Source organism: Bombyx mori, chromosome 27 (assembly GCF_030269925.1).
Source record: "Bombyx mori chromosome 27, ASM3026992v2".
Classification (NCBI taxonomy): domain Eukaryota; kingdom Metazoa; phylum Arthropoda; class Insecta; order Lepidoptera; family Bombycidae; genus Bombyx; species Bombyx mori.
In genome coordinates this window covers 452,331-475,173 of record NC_085133.1, presented here as the reverse complement: position 1 = coordinate 475,173, position 22,843 = coordinate 452,331, and the positions used below count along the sequence as shown (strand labels likewise).

General features: G+C 37.3%; 1 protein-coding gene across 1 annotated transcript in view; it reads left to right on the top strand.

Annotated features, from left to right (window-relative positions):
* Nucleotides 1–22,843, top strand: part of LOC101735743 (muscle calcium channel subunit alpha-1) — a 93,402-nt gene that overhangs the window by 61,702 nt on the left and 8,857 nt on the right. Inside the window, exons 8-32 of the mRNA XM_062676406.1 lie at nucleotides 271–467; nucleotides 1,108–1,211; nucleotides 2,052–2,224; nucleotides 2,965–3,062; nucleotides 3,359–3,474; nucleotides 4,157–4,259; nucleotides 5,502–5,653; nucleotides 6,520–6,730; nucleotides 7,130–7,250; nucleotides 7,870–7,955; nucleotides 8,578–8,678; nucleotides 9,576–9,745; nucleotides 10,119–10,269; nucleotides 11,186–11,321; nucleotides 11,670–11,836; nucleotides 12,501–12,588; nucleotides 14,394–14,501; nucleotides 15,246–15,298; nucleotides 15,571–15,708; nucleotides 15,834–15,948; nucleotides 16,231–16,361; nucleotides 16,819–17,044; nucleotides 17,957–18,055; nucleotides 19,132–19,164; nucleotides 22,583–22,768. Coding sequence (XP_062532390.1) covers nucleotides 271–467; nucleotides 1,108–1,211; nucleotides 2,052–2,224; nucleotides 2,965–3,062; nucleotides 3,359–3,474; nucleotides 4,157–4,259; nucleotides 5,502–5,653; nucleotides 6,520–6,730; nucleotides 7,130–7,250; nucleotides 7,870–7,955; nucleotides 8,578–8,678; nucleotides 9,576–9,745; nucleotides 10,119–10,269; nucleotides 11,186–11,321; nucleotides 11,670–11,836; nucleotides 12,501–12,588; nucleotides 14,394–14,501; nucleotides 15,246–15,298; nucleotides 15,571–15,708; nucleotides 15,834–15,948; nucleotides 16,231–16,361; nucleotides 16,819–17,044; nucleotides 17,957–18,055; nucleotides 19,132–19,164; nucleotides 22,583–22,768 — 3,263 coding nt within the window. The remainder of the gene's footprint in view (nucleotides 1–270; nucleotides 468–1,107; nucleotides 1,212–2,051; nucleotides 2,225–2,964; nucleotides 3,063–3,358; nucleotides 3,475–4,156; nucleotides 4,260–5,501; nucleotides 5,654–6,519; nucleotides 6,731–7,129; nucleotides 7,251–7,869; nucleotides 7,956–8,577; nucleotides 8,679–9,575; nucleotides 9,746–10,118; nucleotides 10,270–11,185; nucleotides 11,322–11,669; nucleotides 11,837–12,500; nucleotides 12,589–14,393; nucleotides 14,502–15,245; nucleotides 15,299–15,570; nucleotides 15,709–15,833; nucleotides 15,949–16,230; nucleotides 16,362–16,818; nucleotides 17,045–17,956; nucleotides 18,056–19,131; nucleotides 19,165–22,582; nucleotides 22,769–22,843) is intronic.

Here is a 22,843-nt window from a genome sequence, read left to right as displayed (position 1 = left end):
CATACCCCACAGTTTGCACCATCTTTGTTAACCTATGACCACAAATAATAATAAAATAAATAAATAAATAAAAAGTTTAAGTGAGCTAATACGCCGGACAACAAAAAAGGCCTTATTTTCAGGGGTAAACTTCTTGATTTTTATTGATTCACTCAGAATAAAGCAAGATGTTATTCTACTTAGTAATGGTACATATGGTTAGCAGCGCATTATATGCTCACGTGATCTCATGTTGTACAGCTTAGTTGATTTGTAGTCTCAAAATTCCAGATGAGATAATGGACAGTCCCCATCCGTGTGACAACGACAATGGCTTCAACTGCTCCTCCCTCGGCCCAGAGATGGAGTGTCGCGAGGGCTGGCCTGGCCCTAACTTTGGCATCACCAACTTTGATAATTTCGGTCTCTCCATGCTAACCGTCTTCCAATGCATCACGCTCGAAGGGTGGACCGATGTCATGTATAATGTACGTAGCTTATCATAGATTTAAAGGAATTTATGCACCCGTGGCCAATATGTGGCCAAATTGTCAATTTAAGATCTTTTACAATGAAAATACAATACAATTCTATCAAACTTTAACATTACTCGTTGATTACAAAAAGCCACGTCTTAGTTTTTACACAATTAGCCATTTTGTCCTGGTTATAGCAACTACAACTTCTTTTATACAAACAAATGTAATTACAAAATATAGCTTAATATTCACAATACATATTTTAGTGATTTTTACATGACTCTAATATTAATTAATTTTTTATGTTAATTATTGCCAATAGTGGTTTTTGCGCCCATATATATAAGATGCTCGGTATAATGATATAGTAATGAATGTATATATCTATATTGTACTAATTTGAATAAATGAGAAAGTAAACATATTTGGTCATATGTGCTATCACTATATTATTATGGTAACCATATATTCAATAGAAATGTAATGCTGCGAGGTAGAAATTTGATGCTAATGATCGTTACTGCTATAAATCAGATGCCTTAAGTAGACTATATGACTTTGACCTTTAACCACTGCTACTATTTTAGTTTAATCTATCTGCCTATCTCGGTTTAACTGATGGCAATACTGTAATTACTATTTACTGTAGATCCAAGACGCCATGGGTAACAGCTGGGAATGGATTTACTTCGTTTCGATGGTGATTCTGGGAGCTTTCTTCGTGATGAACCTGATTCTCGGTGTGTTGTCCGGGTAAGAAAACAATGCTCAGTCATAGTAGGTGCTGATTATTCTTAATATTGAAAGTTATGCCTAATTAAATGCAATACCGAGCCGGTGAAAAACCTTTTGTACCCTAATGGTCCAAGTGAGTCAGCCAAGACATATTGCCAAAGTAATAATACATATTATATTATAATTTCGCGGTCCTGATATGTGTACATTACGAAGTCATTTCTAACATCTCGACTTTTTTGAATATTACTTGAAACTCGAATTTAGCAAACCATTCCCCTTTTTTTTTTTCTACCTATGTTGGTAGCTTTAGAGGGCTATGCCCGCGTTACCGAACTAGTAGGTGAGCGCACGGGGCTCTAGCCTGGTGAGGATGCTAACGCTAGCCCTAGCAAGGGTAGTGCTTCGCAGAATCTACCACCGGATCGGAAATGCGACCCACTGAGAAGACCCTGCCTAAAACTCAGTGGGCTGTGTCTGTGGATTAATTTACTCGCCGAATCCTTTGTCGTGAGCGACGGGTTCGACGAGAATGATGGTCGGTGCTTGGGGTACCTAAAAGCACCGTTAGTGGATCGGGAGAATCCGAAATAATGTGTTTAGGGCACATTCCACTGATATAGATCGATCGCACTGGATCGATAGATCGATGTACATCACGCTTATTACCTTGACATGTTGATACAAGGCGTTAAAAAATTTAATTCGTTATAAAAAGTATTTTTTTTGTTGATTACGCTATTGAGCGACCAAAAATAAAATAGGCTTGCATTAACTGAACAGACGAACATATATTTAATTTATAATTTTACATTTGATATGCATAATTACTGATTATAAAATATTCTCATCCCGCAGTGAGTTCTCTAAAGAAAGAGAGAAAGCGAAGAACCGAGGTGACTTCCAGAAGTTAAGAGAAAAGCAGCAGTTAGAAGAAGATTTGAAAGGTTACCTAGATTGGATCACTCAAGCGGAATACTTGGAGCCCGTGGACCAACATGACAACAGCAATCAGAAAGGAGATTTCGGAGGTACAAAAATAAACCTGTTCTCTTGTGAACTAATCTGGTTAAAGTATCGTAAAAATTTATTGGTATTAGCTGGCTGAGAAACACAAACGGAGCAGTAAAATTCGGAATCAATTGTAACGGGATAGTTTGCAGTTTAATGTTCGTCTGTTGTAATTACGAGTAGAATAATTGTGTTACTCGCACGTCGTTGTTTCGTGGCTTTGTCTTTAGCATAGCTACCCACATGCTCTACATATTTTAGTTTCGTGGCAGCCATGTGTTCCGGCTTGGAGAGTGGAAGATAGCGGTTAAACTATACCATGAAACATACGCCAAGTCTTAATATGAGTGGCAGAATCACGTATATTTCGTTGTGCTATTACGGTGACCACTGACCACAAGGGGGCTGGGAGCTCATACACTCATTTTTACAATAAAAATGTATTTCTATTTCATATGTACAAGTATTTCTAGTTAACCATAACACGGGCAAAGAACCTGCCATTTGACTATTTTGATCAATATGATCAGCTTTTTCGATATATTTCCCGGTCGAACGCCCCGATTTTTGATATGCCTTATTCTGGTTTCGTTAATAGTCTGATCCAAAGGCTACCACTCCCAATACGACTTTACGAAATGCATATGGCTGGAAGTGAAACGCTGTTTACCAAATACAACAATAGCCTTAATATGGTCGACCACACCATTCTAGAACGAATCTAAGAAGGCGATGAAGGCTCTTTGTTATTTGTACCCAGGACCGACACAGAACGAGCACGATTCCACGGATCATCTCGGCGTAGAAACAGTTGAACCACAGAAAGTGTCGATCTCATGGAAAAAGGATTTTGATAAGGTATTGTTTGTTTGCCAATTTATATAATTTAAACAACAAATAGTCGATCAATGGATTAATGTAGGTGAGGAATTGAATCAAATGAACAGGCATTACAAATTAGGAAAGAGCAACGTAGAGCAAAACATAATATGTAAGCTTAGAGAAGGCCCTTGCGAAAAATCACCCAGAAATGGGAACATCTTGGGTACAACCTAGGGACAATTATTTTCATTACGATACCCTTTCATTATATTTAGGACTAAATTGTATTATTGCAACAGATACAGAGCTGACGTTTGAAATCACATTCCCAGGTGAACCGCCGCATGAAAAGGGCCTGTCGAAAAGCGGTCAAATCGCAAACATTCTACTGGCTGATCATAGTTTTAGTCTTCCTGAACACGGTAGTGCTCGCCAGTGAACATTATCGGTAAGGTTATTAAACAATAAATAAATTTGTCTTTTAAATATTCATCAGTTTTTTACAGAGTGTGGTCTTCAGTCGTTTATCTGGAGTTTATTGATGTTCTATACGAATTGCTCCAGCCTCCATTACAATGTTCTACCTTGTATTGTTGCAGTGATTTATTTGATGGTTGATAGGTAGTTATGGCGTATTTAGGCAGGTGCACTTGCCAATGATCTTAAGACTAATGTCCAGTTATTTTAATTAAAACTTAAGTTCAAGTCTCATTGGGGATTGCTCACGGAAGACCCTATGTATTATGAAATTTGAATCGTAGACGCATTCATTCATCACATCATCACGCCACACACTTTAGGACATGAAGTGAAGATCCAATTATTTTAACGACAGTCATTCCACTCATTAAGAAAATATGCATGAATACCTTGCGACGGAAATTACGCGACCATATAGGAAGCACCAATTAAACCTGTCTTAAGTTGCAATCATTTTTCAAATGAGGCTTTGTAGACTATACTTAGTGGTAGGTGATGACTTAACTGTGCTCCTGGTATAGTTTGGATCCATGAGCGATGGTAACCAACTCACCATTAGGTCGGCCGTATGCTCGTCTACCTGAAGGCCATAAAAACAGGTATGTGTGGAAATCACCACTGACGCTAAGTGTCATGATATGTTGTTCCAGGCAACCAGAGTGGCTGGACCATTTCCAAGAATACGGAAACGCGTTCTTCGTGGCTCTATTCACTTTAGAAATGTTAGTCAAAATGTACAGCCTGGGATTGCAAGTAAGTGATGTAAAGATTTTTCCAAGTCATGAACATAAGCAAAAACAATTTTAACATTCGGGACATTAAGTCCTACGAATAAGTAATAAGACTTATTATTTAATCGTAGATTAAGTCCCAATATTAATTATAACCACTTCTCTGCTACTCGTAGGACATATTCTGATGCCACACGGATAGGTCCCAACGTCCTAAACATTTTTACTGCGGAGGAATAATGCGTTCCTATATGAAGGGTGGAACAACCGCGATATTGGAGATTGGAACTCGTTTGGAGCCTCTGGGTCTGCGGAGGGACTTCGGTTTCCTCTGTATTTTGTACCGCATGTTCCATGGGAAGTGCTCTGAGGAATTGTTCGAGATGATACCAACGTCTCGTTTTTACCATCGCACCGCCCGCCACCGGAGTAGAGTTCATCCATACTACCTGGAGCCACTGCGGTCATCCACAGTGCGTTTCCAGAGGTCTTTTTTGCCACGTACCATCCGGCTATGGAATGAGCTCCCCTCCACGGTGTTTCCCGAGTGCTATGACATGTCCTTCTTCAAACGAGGCTTGTGGAGAGTATTAAGCGGTAGGCAGCGGCTTGGCTCTGCCCTTGGCATTGCTGAAGTCCATGGGCGACGGTAACCACTCACCATCAGGTGGGCCGTATGCTCGTCTGCCTAGAAAGGCAATAAAAAAAAAATAAACAAAAAAAAGTTACTGCAATTGAGATTTAAAACAACAAACAACAGCAAATTGACATTTCGACCTTATGTCTGAAGGCGGATGACTGTATTTACGATGTGATGGCTAGAAGCTCCAGGAACTATTTATTACCTTCTTTTTTTATTTATTGCTTAGATGTGTGGACGAGCTCACAGCCCACCTGGTGTTAAGTGGCTACCGGAACCCATAGACATCTACAACGTAAATGCGCCACCCACCTTGAGATATAAGTTCTAAGGTCTCAAGTATAGTGACAACGGCTGCCGCGCCCTTCAAACCGAAACGCATTACTGTTTCACGGCAGAAATAGGCAGGGTGGTGCTACCTAGCCGCGTGGACTCACAAGACGTCATACCACCAATTTTGACCTCGTCCATCCTAATAATCCAACAATAAAAATTGTGACATAATCAAATCGTATATTTAATTAGCACATCGTTCTTTATGAATATAATTAATCGTATTGTTAGTACAATATTGATATTATATGACTTGTATTTTCCTCATCATCCAACCCCTTATATTCTCAGGGCTACTTCGTTTCACTATTCAACCGTTTCGACTGCTTCGTCGTGATCGGCTCCATCAGCGAGATGGTGCTGACGAAGAGCGAGGTGATGCCTCCACTGGGCATCTCCGTGCTGCGATGCGTCAGGCTGCTTCGAGTCTTCAAGGTTACGAAGTGAGTTCCTAGTTACAAACTATCTTTTTGACGTGACAACGTCTTATAATTCGATGGAGCCGGCTGCACGCACGAAAAAACATGACTCAAGCGGCGTTACCTCGCTCTGAGGCGTTCCATTTAAGGTTTGAAGTGCAAGCGAGAGCACGCAACGAGCGACAAAGAGGCACAATCGGCCTCCGCGTTCGGCAGCGTTCGACATCTGTCTCTCTCCTACTTGAGTGAGCGATGCATCCGCGTGGACAGCTGCTATACAATAATACATTTACATTTTTTCGTCAAGTATGAAGTTCAGTGAAAAGTGAATGTGGTGTCAATTGTTTACAGCATTGATAATTGCGGCGATAAAGGTAATGATTCTTTCGATATTAAATATATATTATGTTCAGTGATATATTGTCGAATATTCGTGCTTTTATCTTTTCTTTCAAAAATTTCTTTTGAAAAATGAAACCATTCCATCCGTATTTTCTTATGACGTTGTCACGTTCAACTATCGTCAGTAAACCGACTTTACAGACGCGCTCACGGTTCACCTAAACATAAGTGCTGACCACTGCTCATTACTGGTGGTAGGACCTCTTGTGAGTCCGCGCGGGTAGGTACCACCACCCTACTTATTTCTGCCGTGAAGCAGTAATGCGTTTCGGTTTGAAGGGTGGGGCAGCCGTTGTAACTATAATTGAGACCTTAGAACTTATATCTCAAGGTGGGTGACGTATTTACGTTGTAGATGTCTATGGGCTCCAGTAACCACTTAACACCAGGTGGGCTGTGAGCTCGTCCACCCATCTGAGCAATAAAAAAAGCTTCATAGCTTAATAGCCTTAATCAATATATTCTTAGACTTTTTCAATAACTTTCAGATATTGGCGTTCACTGTCCAACCTTGTAGCGTCACTCCTCAACTCGATCCAGTCAATCGCATCTCTACTTCTGTTACTGTTCCTGTTCATCATGATCTTTGCACTCCTCGGGATGCAAGTTTTTGGAGGGAAATTCAACTACGACCCTGTGGAAGAAAAGGACAGGCACAATTTCGATTGCTTCTGGCAGGCATTATTGACTGTTTTTCAGGTAAAAATATCCTTAATTACCACTTTTCTGTATTATCTAGGAAATATAGACTAGTTGTGTATTTTGAGTTCACACACCCTGAAACTAAAATATAAATAACTTATTCTGCAAAATATGCACGACAACAGTCATGTTTGAAAGTAGATGGCATAATTTTGTTTGTGGGATTATCCAGTTTGAATGGACTATTTTTTTGTGTCAGCTTGTCATCTGCCTGTCCATAATACTGGACATTAACATAAACTATGTTAGATCAAGCCAAACTATATTAATACTGTCTCAGAAAACTTTGGAAAAATAGAAAGATTTTCGACAAGACCTTAATAATAGGAAATGGTTATTTCTTAAAAATGTTTGTCTGTTATGTTGATCTACTACTTTGCTTCCTGATCCAATTAGATCCTGACTGGTGAAGACTGGAACGCGGTTATGTATGAAGGTATCAAGGCATATGGAGGCGCAGGCACGGTCGGAATAGTAGCTTGTATATATTTCATCATATTGTTCATTTGCGGCAACTGTATCCTTTTCTTGTAAAAGTCTTGACGAGTGTTAAGGAACCACACGTCTGTGATGCTTTATTTATTAATACCTAGGTAATTGCATAGTTACCTAGTTACAACCTACCTTTTTTTCCTACCTAATTTTTGTTAGCCTAAGAGGCTATTCCAAATTCACGGAGACTGGTAGATGAGCTCACGGGCTCAATCTGAGAGAATTACTAGCACTTGCCCTTGCAAGAACAGTGCTTCGCTGAATTTACTACCGGATACCTACAATAATTGGAGCAACAGCTAGGAACCAATGCATCCAGAGATGTGTATGTAAACTTGTTTCAGAATTAAAACCAAGGGAAGTAGGCCTGAGGATGGTATCGATCCTACAAAATTATCTACCACAAATATGGTGTCATTCATGTCATGTAGTAATGTATGAAAATATTCAAAAGTTCCAATTTATTTGATGATGCTCTCCATTACACATGGACTATTACGTACGGAAACATGTTTGGTTCACGAGTGCTCACAGCCCGTTGGCAATGTCATGGTAACGTTAATTACGCAATCGTTTATTTCCTGTCTGAAGACAAATAAATAGCCTACGAAAGAGTTGAAAATAATTCTTTAACATATAAATAGATATTCTTCTCAATGTGTTCTTGGCCATTGCTGTTGACAACTTGGCGGATGCTGAGTCGCTCACTAATATCGACAAGGAAGAGGGGGTAAGGCTCTTACTTACTTTGAATACCATATTTTAAAAGTTCTAGCCCAAATGGCATATGGCAGTGAGCACAGCACTCGACCAAAACTCAATGCAAACTAGCGGCCCAAATCGAATCCATTGCTAGATATATGTATATAGCTTTAACTATTGAAACTTATGACGATGGAGTCAGCCTTCGTAATCAATCTCCCTGGAGTGAAATTGTACTATTTATTTATTCTGCACGTAAACTATCTGCCCATGTTACATACCATAGGTTTTAGGTTTTATTTTATAGGTTTTTATTGCTTAGATAAATAAACAAACTAACGACTCACCTGGTGTCACGTGGTTATTGGAGCCCATAAACATCTTTATAGTCTCTCTTATAGTCTTCCTCCACGAGCCGTCTTCCTTCTTACTGAAGGCAGTGATTCCTTTGACGAGAGCTTAATTTCTTCTTGGCTTTATCTTGCAACAAGTGCTAATAATTGGGCTAATTTGATCGCACCATCTGATAGTATGAATAATAAATATATAAGATGCCGCATTTTCAAATGAAACAATAAATTACATCAAAGAACAAACAGTTTTTAAATATCAAAACAATATGTATTACTAATGTTAAGTTTATTATCCAGGCTTGTGAAGAAAAGGAAGAGAGTATGGTAGCTATAGAAGGAGTTCAAGGTGATACTGATGATGAATACATACATGATGATGAAGCGTATACCACTGATAAGTACGTAAAATAACGCCTAAAATATTCTAAACAGAACCTCCAATAACATCGCACATATCAGCTATTGTATGTATGATGCAGCAATGATTATTTTATTAGTATTAGGTAAAAATTGTAACAGGAACGAATGTGTTTAGGCTCTTAAACTTTCTGTTAGTGAAGAAAATGTTTTTGATATAAAGTATAATACTGTTAAGCGCTGGGGTTCGGGATAAAAAGTTCCACCAAAGTGCAAATCAAAACTCTATTCGTCACTTAGAACATTCACAAAACAGTTTGCAATTCGTAATTCGCTTCTTCCGCTTCGCTTCAAGTGTCCGTTCGCTGTTTCACTTACAGTAGTTCCGATTACTAACTGATTTCGTGCCATCACTGCAACGCTTTTATGGTCGATACGACATCCCTAGAATTATCGAGAACATTCCTCACAAGTTCAGTATTTATTTTCGATGTGTGTTTCCGCTACCTGACAATAGATGGCGTTGTACTTCTCGAGCGTTCTTGATTTTACTAGTTCTTTTGATGATATTCGTTTCTGCTATTCGACGATAGATGGCATTGCTCTTACCGATGTAATAGTATTAATAATTGTAACAATTGTGTTTAGGGTCTTAGACTTTCTGTTAGTGAGGAAAATGTTTTTGATATAAGATAAAATACTCATTATACATCATACTCATACTCATAATATACACTCGTAGTAGTATAAGGAAGTTCCATTCGTATGAAGTCTGACTTATAAGCATGCTTGCGGATTCCGGAGGGACCGATTGTCATTTTAATTATTTTAGCACTTCAACAAGTGAAAGGTTATACGTTATAAGTTATAAGCGTACCTACTCTAAATTGTTAATTAAGTAACAATTTACAAAAACAATATATTATTTTCATGTTTAGTTCTGAAAGGGAATATGAAGAAACAGGGTCAGAAGGTGACCCGCAAGATGAGATCGAAGAAGAAGAAGAAGAAGAATTAGATGAGAACGAGTTAGAAGATAGAGTCGAAGAGGAACAAGAAAGAGATGAAGATATGGAAATGATGGAAGGACACCAGCGGAATCATATAGGTGTGTTATTCTCAATCTTAACAACAGATTAAAGCGTCGTACTTATTTAATTGTAGTAAAATGAAAGTAAAAATAGTTTCTAAATAATGTATTAGACTAAAAATTTACACAAGAATTTTTGTTCCTGTCGTTTCAAAATGGTGTCTTATCTTAATAAATATGTGTTAATTCGATAAAAGAATAAGAGGGATAATTTTCAACAAATATAATCCAAGATGAGCAAAATCTAATTATTTTTCTTAAAAGCGAAACTTTATTTGGAAACAGTCTAAATATTCCAATGGCTGCATTGTATAAAAATTCAACAGTTTATGAAAGGAAGTATAATGAACCATTGATATGTGAGTGGTAGAATCTAACCAGTATAATGCAGTGAACACAGAGTTTGCGGAGGAGCATCGTTTGAAACGCAAACCCACTACATCATCAGCTCGACCTCGCCGCCTCTCCGAGGTTGATATACACGACTCAAAGAAACCGATACCCGAAGCGTCTTCCTTCTTCATATTTAGCAAAACAAACAGGTTAGGGACAGGCAACAGGAAAATGCTCAGAGAAACAGCTTCTATAAAATATCTAGATGTACCATTTCTCATTTATTAATTTAACGTTATTTTCTTTTATAGCTTCGTTTATTAACACAGAAAATTATATTATTTGTATCTTCTGTCTTGAATTTTATTTGTTATAATTATTTTTTATTGTGACACTATAGCTAATCTCACTTTGCGTTTGCATTCTACACTATTTATAAATTATTAATACTTAAAGCGTTAATATATTAACAATTTCTCACGGATACGGCATGTTAGGGAATTAGCAGGCATAGGGCTATGATAGTTCTTAGATCAGCACTAAACAGTATCGTCAAATATTTCTCACAAAGATGGCGGCAAATCCGAAGAGGAGGGAAAACTGGTAACAGCAAGACCCCGACGCATATCAGAACTGAATATGCCAAATCAAACGCCGCCAATACCGAACGCTAGTAGTTTCTTCATATTTTCACCAACAAACAGGTGACTGGTGTAGCCCGTGGTACCCGTTTCTCATTGTACCATTGGCAGTGTGATGTCCTACAGCCTTATCAATTGGCAATCACATGAATGTATACTTCTAATTCACAAGATTTATTCAAAATTTTGTTATAACAATGAGCTTACTGGGTACCTATATCGTGTGTCCTGTTTTAGACTATTAGGTATGTTATTGTATAGCCCTAGGAGTTCATAGCATGGTAACCCTGATTCCTATAGAACTATAAATCCAATCATTAGGCTAGTAATGATATTAAAGAATGCATTTAAAAATCCAAAAGCATGTTTGCATGTTATATGTTTTAGCTTTTGTCGTGTATAGTTACAGCTTCGTTCAATGTTATAAGGTATTTAATGTGAATCAAACTGCGAAGAAATAGCGTTTGTAAATCTAAAATTGCAGGTTTCGAGTTCTGTGCTACAAATTGTCGTCTTCTTCGACATTTGGAAATATAATATTGGTCTGTATTATGCTTTCGTCGGCCATGTTGGCTGCTGAAGATCCATTGGATGCAGTTCAGAGTGGATTCAGAAACTGGGTTGGTATATTTTGATTAATATTTAATTTTATCAGTTGCCATATCTGCAGCATATGTCGAGGCGGCAATTTTTTTTTATTGCTTAGATGAGTGGATGAGCTTACAGCCGACCTGGTGCAAAGTGGTTACTGGAGCCCACAGACATCTACAACGTAAATTTGCCACCCATCTTGAGATGTAAGTTCTAAGGTCTCAGTATAGTTACAACGGCTGCCCCACCCTTCAAACCGAAACGCATTACAGCTTCACGGCAGAAATAGGCGAGGTGGTGGTACCTACCCGTGCGGACTCACAAGAGGTCCTACCACCAGTAAAGTGGTTTACATATTAATTTTTGCTGTTCTGCAGTTACTCAGCCAATTCGACGTGTTCTTCACTGGTATATTCACGCTGGAGCTGTTTCTGAAGCTGGTGACGTACGGGCTGATCCTCCACCAGGGTGCCTTTCTGCGATCCGCCTTCAACGTTCTCGACATGCTGGTCGTTTGCGTATCGCTTGTGTCTATGAATCTTAAGTGAGTTCAATTTAACCTTCTTTTTTTTAACGCTGGGGAATCCGTTTACGGATACCCGAGAGGGGTAACAGACCGGGTTATGTTGGACTCCGGCGCCTCCAGAGAAGAAGAGGGAGAAAAGGAAGACCAAACTCCTCCTCTCCTTCCTACCGGGAGACTACGCCTTGAGAAAGGCACGCGAGGCGGGACCCACCCCGAAAAACCGACTACCAACTAAACCACATCGAGCTCCACCACTCCGACTCCACGAAACCTACAGTACTGCACAGTACGTGCCGAAGGTTCGCCGTCGCCGGTACCCGTCCTGACAATATGACGGGATTCCATCCCCAGAAAGATCCCGCAGGACGTCGTCTCGGGAAGTTCAATTTAACCTAAGATCCAGCCGTTTGAAAGATCCGACATTGTGTCTCATCATTTATGATTTGTTAATTTAAAGTCTCTCCGTCTTTTAATTAGAAATGACTTGTTGTTTAATATATCTTATAACATTAATTCTTTCGCATTTGGAAGAGTTGGATGAGGGTTTGAAAATGTAATTTCTAAGAATTCCAATAACATCGCAATGGTGTACTGTAATCTTTGTTCAGCTTGACTAACAAAAAATATATACCGAAATTATCTGTTCGTTTCCACTATGATAACAATGACGTTGCGTTAACAGGTCTGGTAGTATATCCGTGGTGAAAATATTACGAGTGTTCAGGGTGCTCAGACCGCTCAGGGCTATCAACAGGGCGAAGGGTCTTAAGGTCAGTACAATTCAAAAATAAAATCCTCAAATCCAGTTAATGCCCTTGAAATTTCAAGGACTAAGATGCGATATTCTGCAAACTTCAAAGCTACTGGAAAAATCCTCACGGAATCCATAATTTTTGATTTGGCAATGAGTAATCAACAAATTTCTTCCCATTAAGACAAGTTAATACTGACTCATATAATTTCCTCAAATAAGGAGGAGTGATGAAAAACTGCTTTAGACTTGCAAAGTGTAATGAAAAGAACCTTTGCCTGTGGGGCATCATATTATGCCAAAATTTAACAATTACATGATACTCCATTTTTGTTCGTAGTATAATGTGAAATAAGGTATAAAATCATTCTAATTTTAAGTTACAAATCTTCCATGAATTCCATGGAACTTTGTCAATCAAGATTAATGAATGTAATGTAAAAGAAAACATTAATATCTTAACATAGTAACAATGTAAGATAATCAGCGTAACACCAGTAGATATTAATAAACCGCATAAAACATTTCGAGATAAAAAAACAGGATTTCACTGTCAGGAAGGTTTTGTTAAATCAAGACATTCAAAAAGGTATTCGTTTTGATGAAGGCTAATTACAATAATTAATCAAATTAATCACGCTTCAAGATATTTTCACAGTGAAATCTTAACTCAATATTGACTTAGACGATTTCTTAAACTACTGCGAAAATCCTACGCATTTTTGTTTTTAAAATGACGATATGTTTTCCGTGATTGTAGCACGTTGTACAATGCGTGATCGTTGCAATCAAAACAATCGGAAACATATTATTGGTTACATCGTTACTACAGTTCATGTTTGCCGTGATGGGAGTCCAAATGTTCAAGGTAGGGGGTTTATTCAACCACCAAAGCACCACCACCGAATCTTGTGTGACCGTTGGCCACGATTGACCAGATCCTATACACCTTTGGGTATTTAAAATCTATCGTCTGTCTATATTTATTTTTACTACAAATTCAAAATCCGTTCTTGAAGGGAATTGACTGGTTGACCTATCGATAAACTAGTTGATTGACCAATTTAAGATAGTATCGTATTTACAATACCATGGCCACTGGCTGTATTTATCAGATATCAATTATTAAATAATTAACTTGAATTGCTTTAATTTCCAAAAACTCCTTAATATGTGGTAAGAGCTTGGTATTAAGTTTGATGATTTTTTGGGACTATGTGATTACGTCAGTCAGTCAATTACAAATTTACATTTTTATTACCTTTCTTTCTTTTCTCACGATTTACCTCGCGGTTCTATCATTGAAATAGTCTTCAGCATTTTTTTTGTCTCAGTTATTTTACTGCTTAAAACTACGTATAAAAACTTTGTTATTGTGAAACACTTATAAATGTTGTTAAATTTTGTACCTATTCCATGTGCTTTTTCCATCAGTGTTCTGTATAGAAATTATTGGAGTATTAAACGTGAATTAGTCAAGCATGTAATAAGGAGATTCTTAGGTTCCAAGCATGATTTAAGAATCCTCAAACCCAAAGGTGTAGTTTCACTAAGTAAATTTTCAATTAGTGACTAATACCTAATTCTCTAGACGACATAACCATCCCCCTACCTTGGCGTTTAAATACGTTTGGCTAACAATTTCGGATACCCATAGTAACCGTCGACCTTTGTAAAAAATATCCTATGTGATTAAAAAAATGATTTGCTTGTCCCCTTATGCCCTGACGCTGCGTGGTTGCCGGATCATGGAATTATCCTTACCCCTTTCGGTAACGTATACACCCCTGCGACTAACCTGCATATTTTGACTGCCCTATGTAGTATGTGGTGAAATGTGTGATAGTAGCGATTAAGACAATAGGAAATATAATGCTAGTTACATATTTATTACAATTTATGTTCGCTGTGGTCGGTGTGCAATTGTTTAAGGTGAGGCTTCCGGTTAAAATGATTATTAATGCTTTAGATGTTACAAAGTAGATTAACAAATAGGATTTGTTGACATTGCCATGCTATTTATTAATATCACAAGGAATTTGAGACTGAAGGGTTTCATCAGACTTATTCTATTACCGACTTTATCTTCACGTCTCACGATGACTATAATACTTGTGTTAACAATATTATCTTTTATTAGTAGATAGTAGTTTATCTCATTACATATTCTAAGAAAAATGCATGCTAAATTCAGTAAGTTAATCAGATCTTGTGTTGCATGAAATTTTTCAAAACTATTCAATTTTAATTGTCACCTCATCTGTACATTCGCAATATCTAAAATGTATTTTCATAAATTAATTTCCATTATACTTTTAAAGTTTTGTAAATTAAACAATTCTTTGCTTATTTTTCATGAAATATTTTCATTTTATTTTATTAGCCTTTGTTAGATGTCATAACATAGTCCACAAAAAATTTAATACATGTTTTCCATGTGTACGTTAGAAGTTACATTTTCTTAATATGGTTGAAAAATAATAATGCGTACGTAAGTAGAAACAATTGTATAACCGTAATACATAAATATCAACATAAAATTGATAAAGCCGTACTTTATCAATTACTTGCAGTTATTATCAAAACAGAATGTTAAAAAAATTCGTTTAGACAACCAAAGAAGTGTAACTTCAAAAAATAATAAATACTTAGATTAACACTAAAGATTTGTTTCAGGGTAAATTTTTTAGATGTAATGATATTTCTAAGATGACAAAAGAAGAATGTCAGTGAGTATCTGCTGTTTACATACATAGTTACTACAAAATTAAAAGCTAATTTAGATTTTGAATTAAACTTGTTGTTTACTTATCTTAAATACACTTCTTTAATTTAGCTAGACAAAAAAATATTTCTAACTACAACAAACGCTTTTTAAGTTCGTTGCTTTATTGTTAATGAAATATTATACTATATTCCAACTAAATAATTAGCAACATTTATTCATATACCAAACGTCCTTTTGATATAGACTTGACCAAAAGCTTCCATCAAATTTCAGGGGAACCTATTTAGTATTTGAGAATCGTAATTACGTTGTAAGAGACCGGGAATGGAAACGCAACGACTTTCATTTCGACAATGTGATGAAGGGAATGCTTACTTTGTTCACTGTGTCGACGTTTGAAGGCTGGCCAGGGTATGTTTATTTAGATGATATTGTAGTATACTTACAGTTCATCCTGTACGCACATCATTTTATTATTATGATTGTTACCCGCTTCATTAAAATGGAAGATATAAATGATGGCGAAATTTTTGCAGGTTGCTGTATGTTTCAATAGATTCAAATGCGGAGGATCGCGGTCCCATAACTAACTTCCGTCCAATTGTTGCAGCCTACTACATTATTTATATTATTATAATTGCCTTCTTTATGGTAAGTCTTGAGATTTTTTACTATCTTCAATTAGTTTCTTTTATATTAATAATGAATAAACATTAATTATTATTAAGAATCATGTCTAATATACATATAACAGATAATTCAACTTACTATTTCGATAAAAAAATTAATTTCCAATCAACGATACCACATATGATATTGACTGTACCTTGCTCATTTAATGAACCACTGAAGCAATTTGCCATATTTTTTTAATTATCATAATTGAACTACTTACATGAATACAATTAAAACTTCTGTTCTTTTTTTCACAAGGTAAATATATTCGTGGGTTTCGTCATAGTGACATTCCAAAACGAGGGTGAACAGGAATACAAGAATTGTGAACTAGACAAGAATCAGAGAAACTGTATTGAGTTTGCGTTGAAAGCAAAGCCGATCAGAAGGTAAGATATGGTACTTAACTAATAAATCTCTATCTAAATATACAGTTTCTTTGAAGATATGGGCACTGACTTACCACCTTAACTCTGCTTTCTTATTCTGATAAACATGTGTTGTTCAAAAGAAACTTTCTGTTGTCGTGGAAATTGGTCGTGAATATGTCTTAATTGCGTGATCCGTAAAATATTGTGTCTAGGACATTTGGGTACTGACGTGGCCGTATCGCTTCGTCTTATCTTTTAAGACATGACCACTTCAACGAAATAAGACCATTTTCAACATTTAATTTTAATAGTAAAAGCGTGGTTCTATGTTGTGTGGTCTCTACTAACCACTCTGTACCAGTTACCCATGGACCTATCCGTCTAAATTAATAAGTGTCCCTGTTAACATGACTCGTGAAGCCTCAGCTTAACTCAAATTTCAAGTTTATGTATTTTTTCTGCTCAAAATTAACAGGTACATTCCCAAGCACCGCATTCAATACAAAGTGTGGTGGTTCGTCACCTCACAGCCGTTTGAATATGCGATCTTCGTCCTCATCATGATCAACACCATCACGTTAGCCATGAAGTACCACAACCAGTCCATCGAATATAGCAAGGCTTTGGACATGCTCAATATGTTGTTCACGGCCGTTTTTGCCTTGGAGTTCATATTCAAACTAGCTGCGTTTAGATTTAAGGTAATCATATTTAGTCATAAGCCTAGATATACTATCTAACAAAACAATAATGTCCTGTTCTATATCATTGTCATATTTTTGTGGCTCCTCTGCCTGTGTGATGTCGGCATAGAATAGCACTACCCATTTATTTGCCGTGGTCGACTTCCAAAAGGCGACTAAGGGATTTGCCTGAGAAAGGGTAGTAGACACTCTGAGCTTTATATGATAGTACTGCGATTTTCATCCGGCTTCTCTATTGGTTGGGAATAGTGTGGGTCAAATTCAAATTCAAATTCAAATTCAAAATCTTTTATTTCAACTTAGATGTCAACATAACACACTTGTTGAATGTCAAAATATAAATAACAATGTTAACTCTACCACCGCACCGGTTCCAAAAAAGTCACAGTCCTGAGAAGAACCGGCGGAACAAATTCAGCGGGTTTTTTTTTGTGTTTTTGTCAAGAAAAAATTTTTTTTTTTTAAATAATTAAGAATATTTACAATAAACGAAAAAACAAGTCAAAAAATACAATAAAAAATACAGTCTAAACCGGTGAGTACCACAATCCTACCTGTTTTTAATAATGCGGTCTATACCAGAATAATAGGACAGGCATTATGCAATTCCATTGAGATTCCGTTCCCACGTCTCAATTATGTGATCACCTATACTCTCACCTATACTCTATTCCAATTACGAATTCCCTTTTGACACTAGAACGTAAATCATCACGTTTCGCATAATTTGAAATAATAATCATTTTTTGTTGATGGTCATAAACATCATTTTTAAAATAAACAATCAATCTAAATCATTATACAATTAATTCACAGACACAATATATAATAATAACATCTATCTCATGGAACTTCGTAATTGGAATAGAGTTTAATAAGAATTTTAATCATATTTTTTTATATATCTAGAACTACTTCGGGGACGCTTGGAACACCTTTGACTTCATTATAGTACTCGGAAGCATCATTGATATAGTCGTTTCGCAAGTAAACGAATTGAAGAATCAGGTAAAATGTGTAACAGTTTAGTTAGCGACAATAATGAAACACTGTGTAGTCACATCACAAAACACTGATGGCTGTATTAAATGAAAATGTGAAACAAATTCCCTTCCTTCCTTTGATTCACTACATAAGTTTTATGTATTCAATGATTAAATAAAGGCATATTTTAGAATAACCTTTGAATCTAAAGTCATCATTAATATTGTTTAATATTGTTTACAGAGTTGGGTAGCTAATGCCAAATTTACTTTTCGTTCAATTAGTTCTGTAAAAAATACTTCACTTTATTAAAAAAATTTATCATTTACTCTGATGTCATAGCCTCTGGAAAGCTAGACCATGCTTTAATAGTATTTGTAGTTGGCTGTCAATACAAAAGATAACTCGCGTGACAATAATTCCGAAGGTTATTCTAACTCTTAATTTCTGTCGTATTTAGTTGAGATTAATTGAATAGCTGTTCACCGTCGACTCTCTTATACCGATAATATTATCTTTTAACTACACGACACTACATTATTGAAGTTATACTTTAGGCGCGTCATGAAAAATTGATGAGTGTGAAATTTTACGATGCGCGCGCACCGTGACACAAAATTAACAGAATGAAGTTGCCCACTAAATCGCTCATTACAATACGACCGACGTAACTTGGCGAGTCTGAATATAGCCGCAGGTGAACTTTCCGAACCGTACCGAGAATTACCGAATTTATACGATGTGAAGAAAAGGTATGTCCAATATGCGTGTTTGAGGATGTTGTTTAATCGATTTTTTTTTAAATTGATTAAAATTTAAATAAAGAAAAAAGAAATAAATTTAATAAAAATAAAGTATAATTTCTTACGCGCGTACATAAGTACACGCACCCTTTTTGTTTTAGATACCAGGAAGGAAGGTTTCAGTATCAACCCATTTTAACGATTAATTTTAGTATTCACAATTTCATTTTAATACAGCGCTTAGTTACTGTCCCGGGCATGGACATAGATGTTGTAATAACAGCACACAAGCTAAAGCCGTTCACATTGTATAAAGTTATTGTTAAAGTACAGAACTGAAGATGATATCCGTTTCAGGGAAGTGGCATGCCCAGAATACATGTTGTAAAGGTGAGTAACACGCTTCCACGCGAATAACATACAACACTCTGTATATTACTTGAACATTCGAAAAAAACTTATAAAATTGCTTAGATGGGTGGACGAGCTCACAGCCCACCTGGTGTTAAGCGGTTACTGGAGCCCATAGACATCTACAATGTAAAATGCGCCACCCACCTTGAGATATAAGTTCTAAGGTCTCAAGTATAGTTACAACGGCTGCCCCACCCTTCAAACCGAAACGCATTACTGCTTCACAGCAGAAAAAGGCAAGGTGGTGGTACCTACCCATGCGGACTCACAAGAGGTCCTACCACCAGTAATAAAAGTAAAAGTAAAGTATGACAGAATTGACTGCTTTGCTGTAGTGAGCAAAAATTTTTTATTAGGAACAAGAAATCCATAGAGAAGATCACTCGCCCAATCAACCTTTTATGGTTTCACTTGATCAATCACTGTTTATCGATTATTAGCAAATGATCTTTGCAGTCTTGGGAATTTCATTTATTGCATCTTTAATAATCATACATACACACATGCACGCGAGGTGTACGGAAGTAATTCAATAGTAAAGTGCTTAATATTGAAATTGTTCGATCAGAAACGACGGGTTAATATTTATGGACACATTAGAATTGTACTTCTTGTTGCGTCCATATTTTGAATATTTTTCACAATCAAAGAAACTGGTTTCAGAACGTGAATGCTAACAGATCACTCCTATCACTCCGATCGCTCAGATCTCTGAACAAAATCGTTCGAGTTCGCAACTAAATTTATCAGAATGATATTTCAAACTTTGAATATTATATTAAAGTATGGTATTTACGAGGTCGCTTTTGTCACGGTAGAGAACACACAAAAACACACACAAATGAAACTACACAATATTCAGAAAATGCACTAACCAGATCTAACTTTTTAAAAGCTATAGATGTTGTCTGATAAATTCAATGAAGTTGAAAGCTTTTGATGTTGAAGAAGGGACAGTAACGCGAGATATGCAAGACAACAATTTACTTACGAAATCTTAAACGTGATAATGTTGTGAGACGCTCTTGGACTTAATACTATTTTTAGAGAGAAAGAGAGAGAGAAAGAGGGAGATAGAGAGATATATGGCACATTGGCAAGTTCGTCGCATCCATTTGTCAGATCCACCATTTTACTGGAAGACTACTGGTCATTCCTGTTTTTTATGAGTGGAGTATAGGTATAATTAGCACTAAAAACATCCTCCCGGTGAAATAGAAGTTAATCAGAAGCTGAATCACACTAGCGTAAATTTCAAAAAATCTTTCACGAGGCCAGGCTCTCTGTAGCGTGGATTTTCATTATGATATATCCTTCGTCATACGAAGTGTTACCTCAGCAGTAGACAGTATCTTGGCTGTGACTCTGGTATTGATAGTGTCAATGAGTGCCTGTACCTCCAAACCGTAAGCTAATCCATCGATTAGCTTGCCTGCCTGTGAACATAAGAAATTTAGTTGTCAAACTTCAAATAATGGGACCGTTTATTTATCGAACTTATCAACAAATGAGCACGGTCTGTGGAAGATCTTTATTTCACAATAGAAGACGTTCATGAAACGTTCATGCCCCTACCGATGTACAGGAACCAATAGAGTATTCTTCTACCCCTTCATCGTCACTGCTCTGTCTTTTTTTTCCTATGCTGATAGCCTTGAGAGGCTATTTCAGCTTCGCCCTAACATGTAGGTGAGCTCACGGGGCTCAAGTCGGAGTATTGCTAATACTAACCCTAGTAAGAGCAGTGCTTCGCAGAATCTCCACCGGATCGGAAACGCGACCCACTGAGAAGATCCGGCGAGAAACTCAATGGGTCGTGACTATGGGATGTCAGAGTGGTCGCATGCGTAACGTAACGATATTTTACAAACAGATGCCACTCCTCCTTCCTTGCTAAGCGTTTTTTTTTTTTTTTTTTTTTTTTATTGCCCTTGTAGGCAGACGAGCATACGGCCCACCTGATGGTGAGTGGTTACCGTCGCCCATGGACTTCAGCAATGCCAGGGGCAGAGCCAAGCCGCTGCCTACCGCTTAATACTCTCCACAAGCCTCGTTTGAAGAAGGACATGTCATAGCGCTCGGGAAACACCGTGGAGGGGAGCTCATTCCATAGCCGGATGGTGCCACGTGCACAGGCCAATGCGTTATAACCCTGATACGAGTGTATTCAAACACAGAAATACAATTTGATTCTAAATCTATATATTTACATGCGATCTTTCCTCGGATTCTTCGATAAATCTAAAAACGCCAGTTATATGAAGATTTTATTCCCTTCTAAGCTCTTAATTTTTGAGGGTGGTAAATCCGTCATACCATGCAAATGAAACTTCTGACTATTTTAAGACGATCTCCACGTCCTTGCGGATCCATCAGATCCAATAACCTTTGCACTAGACGCCTTCAGCTCTAGGAGCAGGCTTAGGGACCTCGGTAACCGTACTCGTCGAACTCGACAAAGAGTTCGCCGTGCAACCTAACCCATGAATCAGCTCGCTGAGTTTCTCGCCGGATCTTCTCAGCGGGTCGCGATTCCGATCCGGTAGTAGATTCATTCGCGAAGCAGCTACTCTTGAGTTGTTAGGTCTCCTTCGGAGGCGCTCGGGCAGCTGTTAGCAAATCCCACCCCTCCTGGCTGAGCCTTTGCTCGCCCACCTGTCCTGGTGAAACTGGAAAGGCCTCCGGGCCACCAGTAATCCTTCAATCATAAAAAAAAAAAAAAGACGATCTCATTTACGTTAGGATATCTATGGGGACTGTGAGTTTCTGTGCTTAACCGAAGTATTATGAAGTCAAAGATATATGTAGTTGATGCGAAATCCACTTTTAGAGTCTTACCAAATATTGAAACTGAAATGAAAAACATTTTTTTTTGTGAAAATTAAACTAGGAATTCTTATCTATATGGTACATGTATTTATTGATATTTTTAAACACTGATATGGTAATATGCTTCGCAATTGTTATGATCAAGAGCCAGTACATCAATTGATTACATGCGGGATCTGTACTCCCCCGCTTCCTCTTGTCGGGTCCACAGAGTACCAACTGTAACAACGGCTTCATAAAATATTATACCATGCTCAAACGACTAGCAGTATCTGCTTAAATAAATATGATTTTCTGTACATATTAAAGACCTAAACTTTTGTATAAAATAAACTTAAAACAAACAAAAGGAATCCGTCCGACAGGGGACACATCAAAGGAAAAACAAAATTGCTATTTTTATTTAATTTCGAGCATTTTCATATTTATTTCAAACATTTTAAGCCTTCTCTGGACTTTCACAAATCATTCAAGACCAAAATTAGCCAAGTCGGTCCAGCCGTTCTCGAGTTTTAGCGAGACTAACGAACAGCAATTCATTTATATATCTTACACGTGTTTCCAGGAGAGCTCAATACCGTCGATAAACTTCTTCCGTTTGTTTCGTGTGATGAGACTCGTGAAGCTGCTGTCCAGGGGCGAAGGCATCAGAACGTTGTTGTGGACCTTCATAAAGTCGTTCCAAGCCCTCCCGTACGTCGCTCTGCTGATACTGATGCTGTTCTTCATTTATGCTGTTGTGGGCATGCAGGTAAATACGCTATCGGCTTGGAAAATAACCTACAAATTTGGATGTAGCATCCAGTGCAAAGTACTGTAACATCTC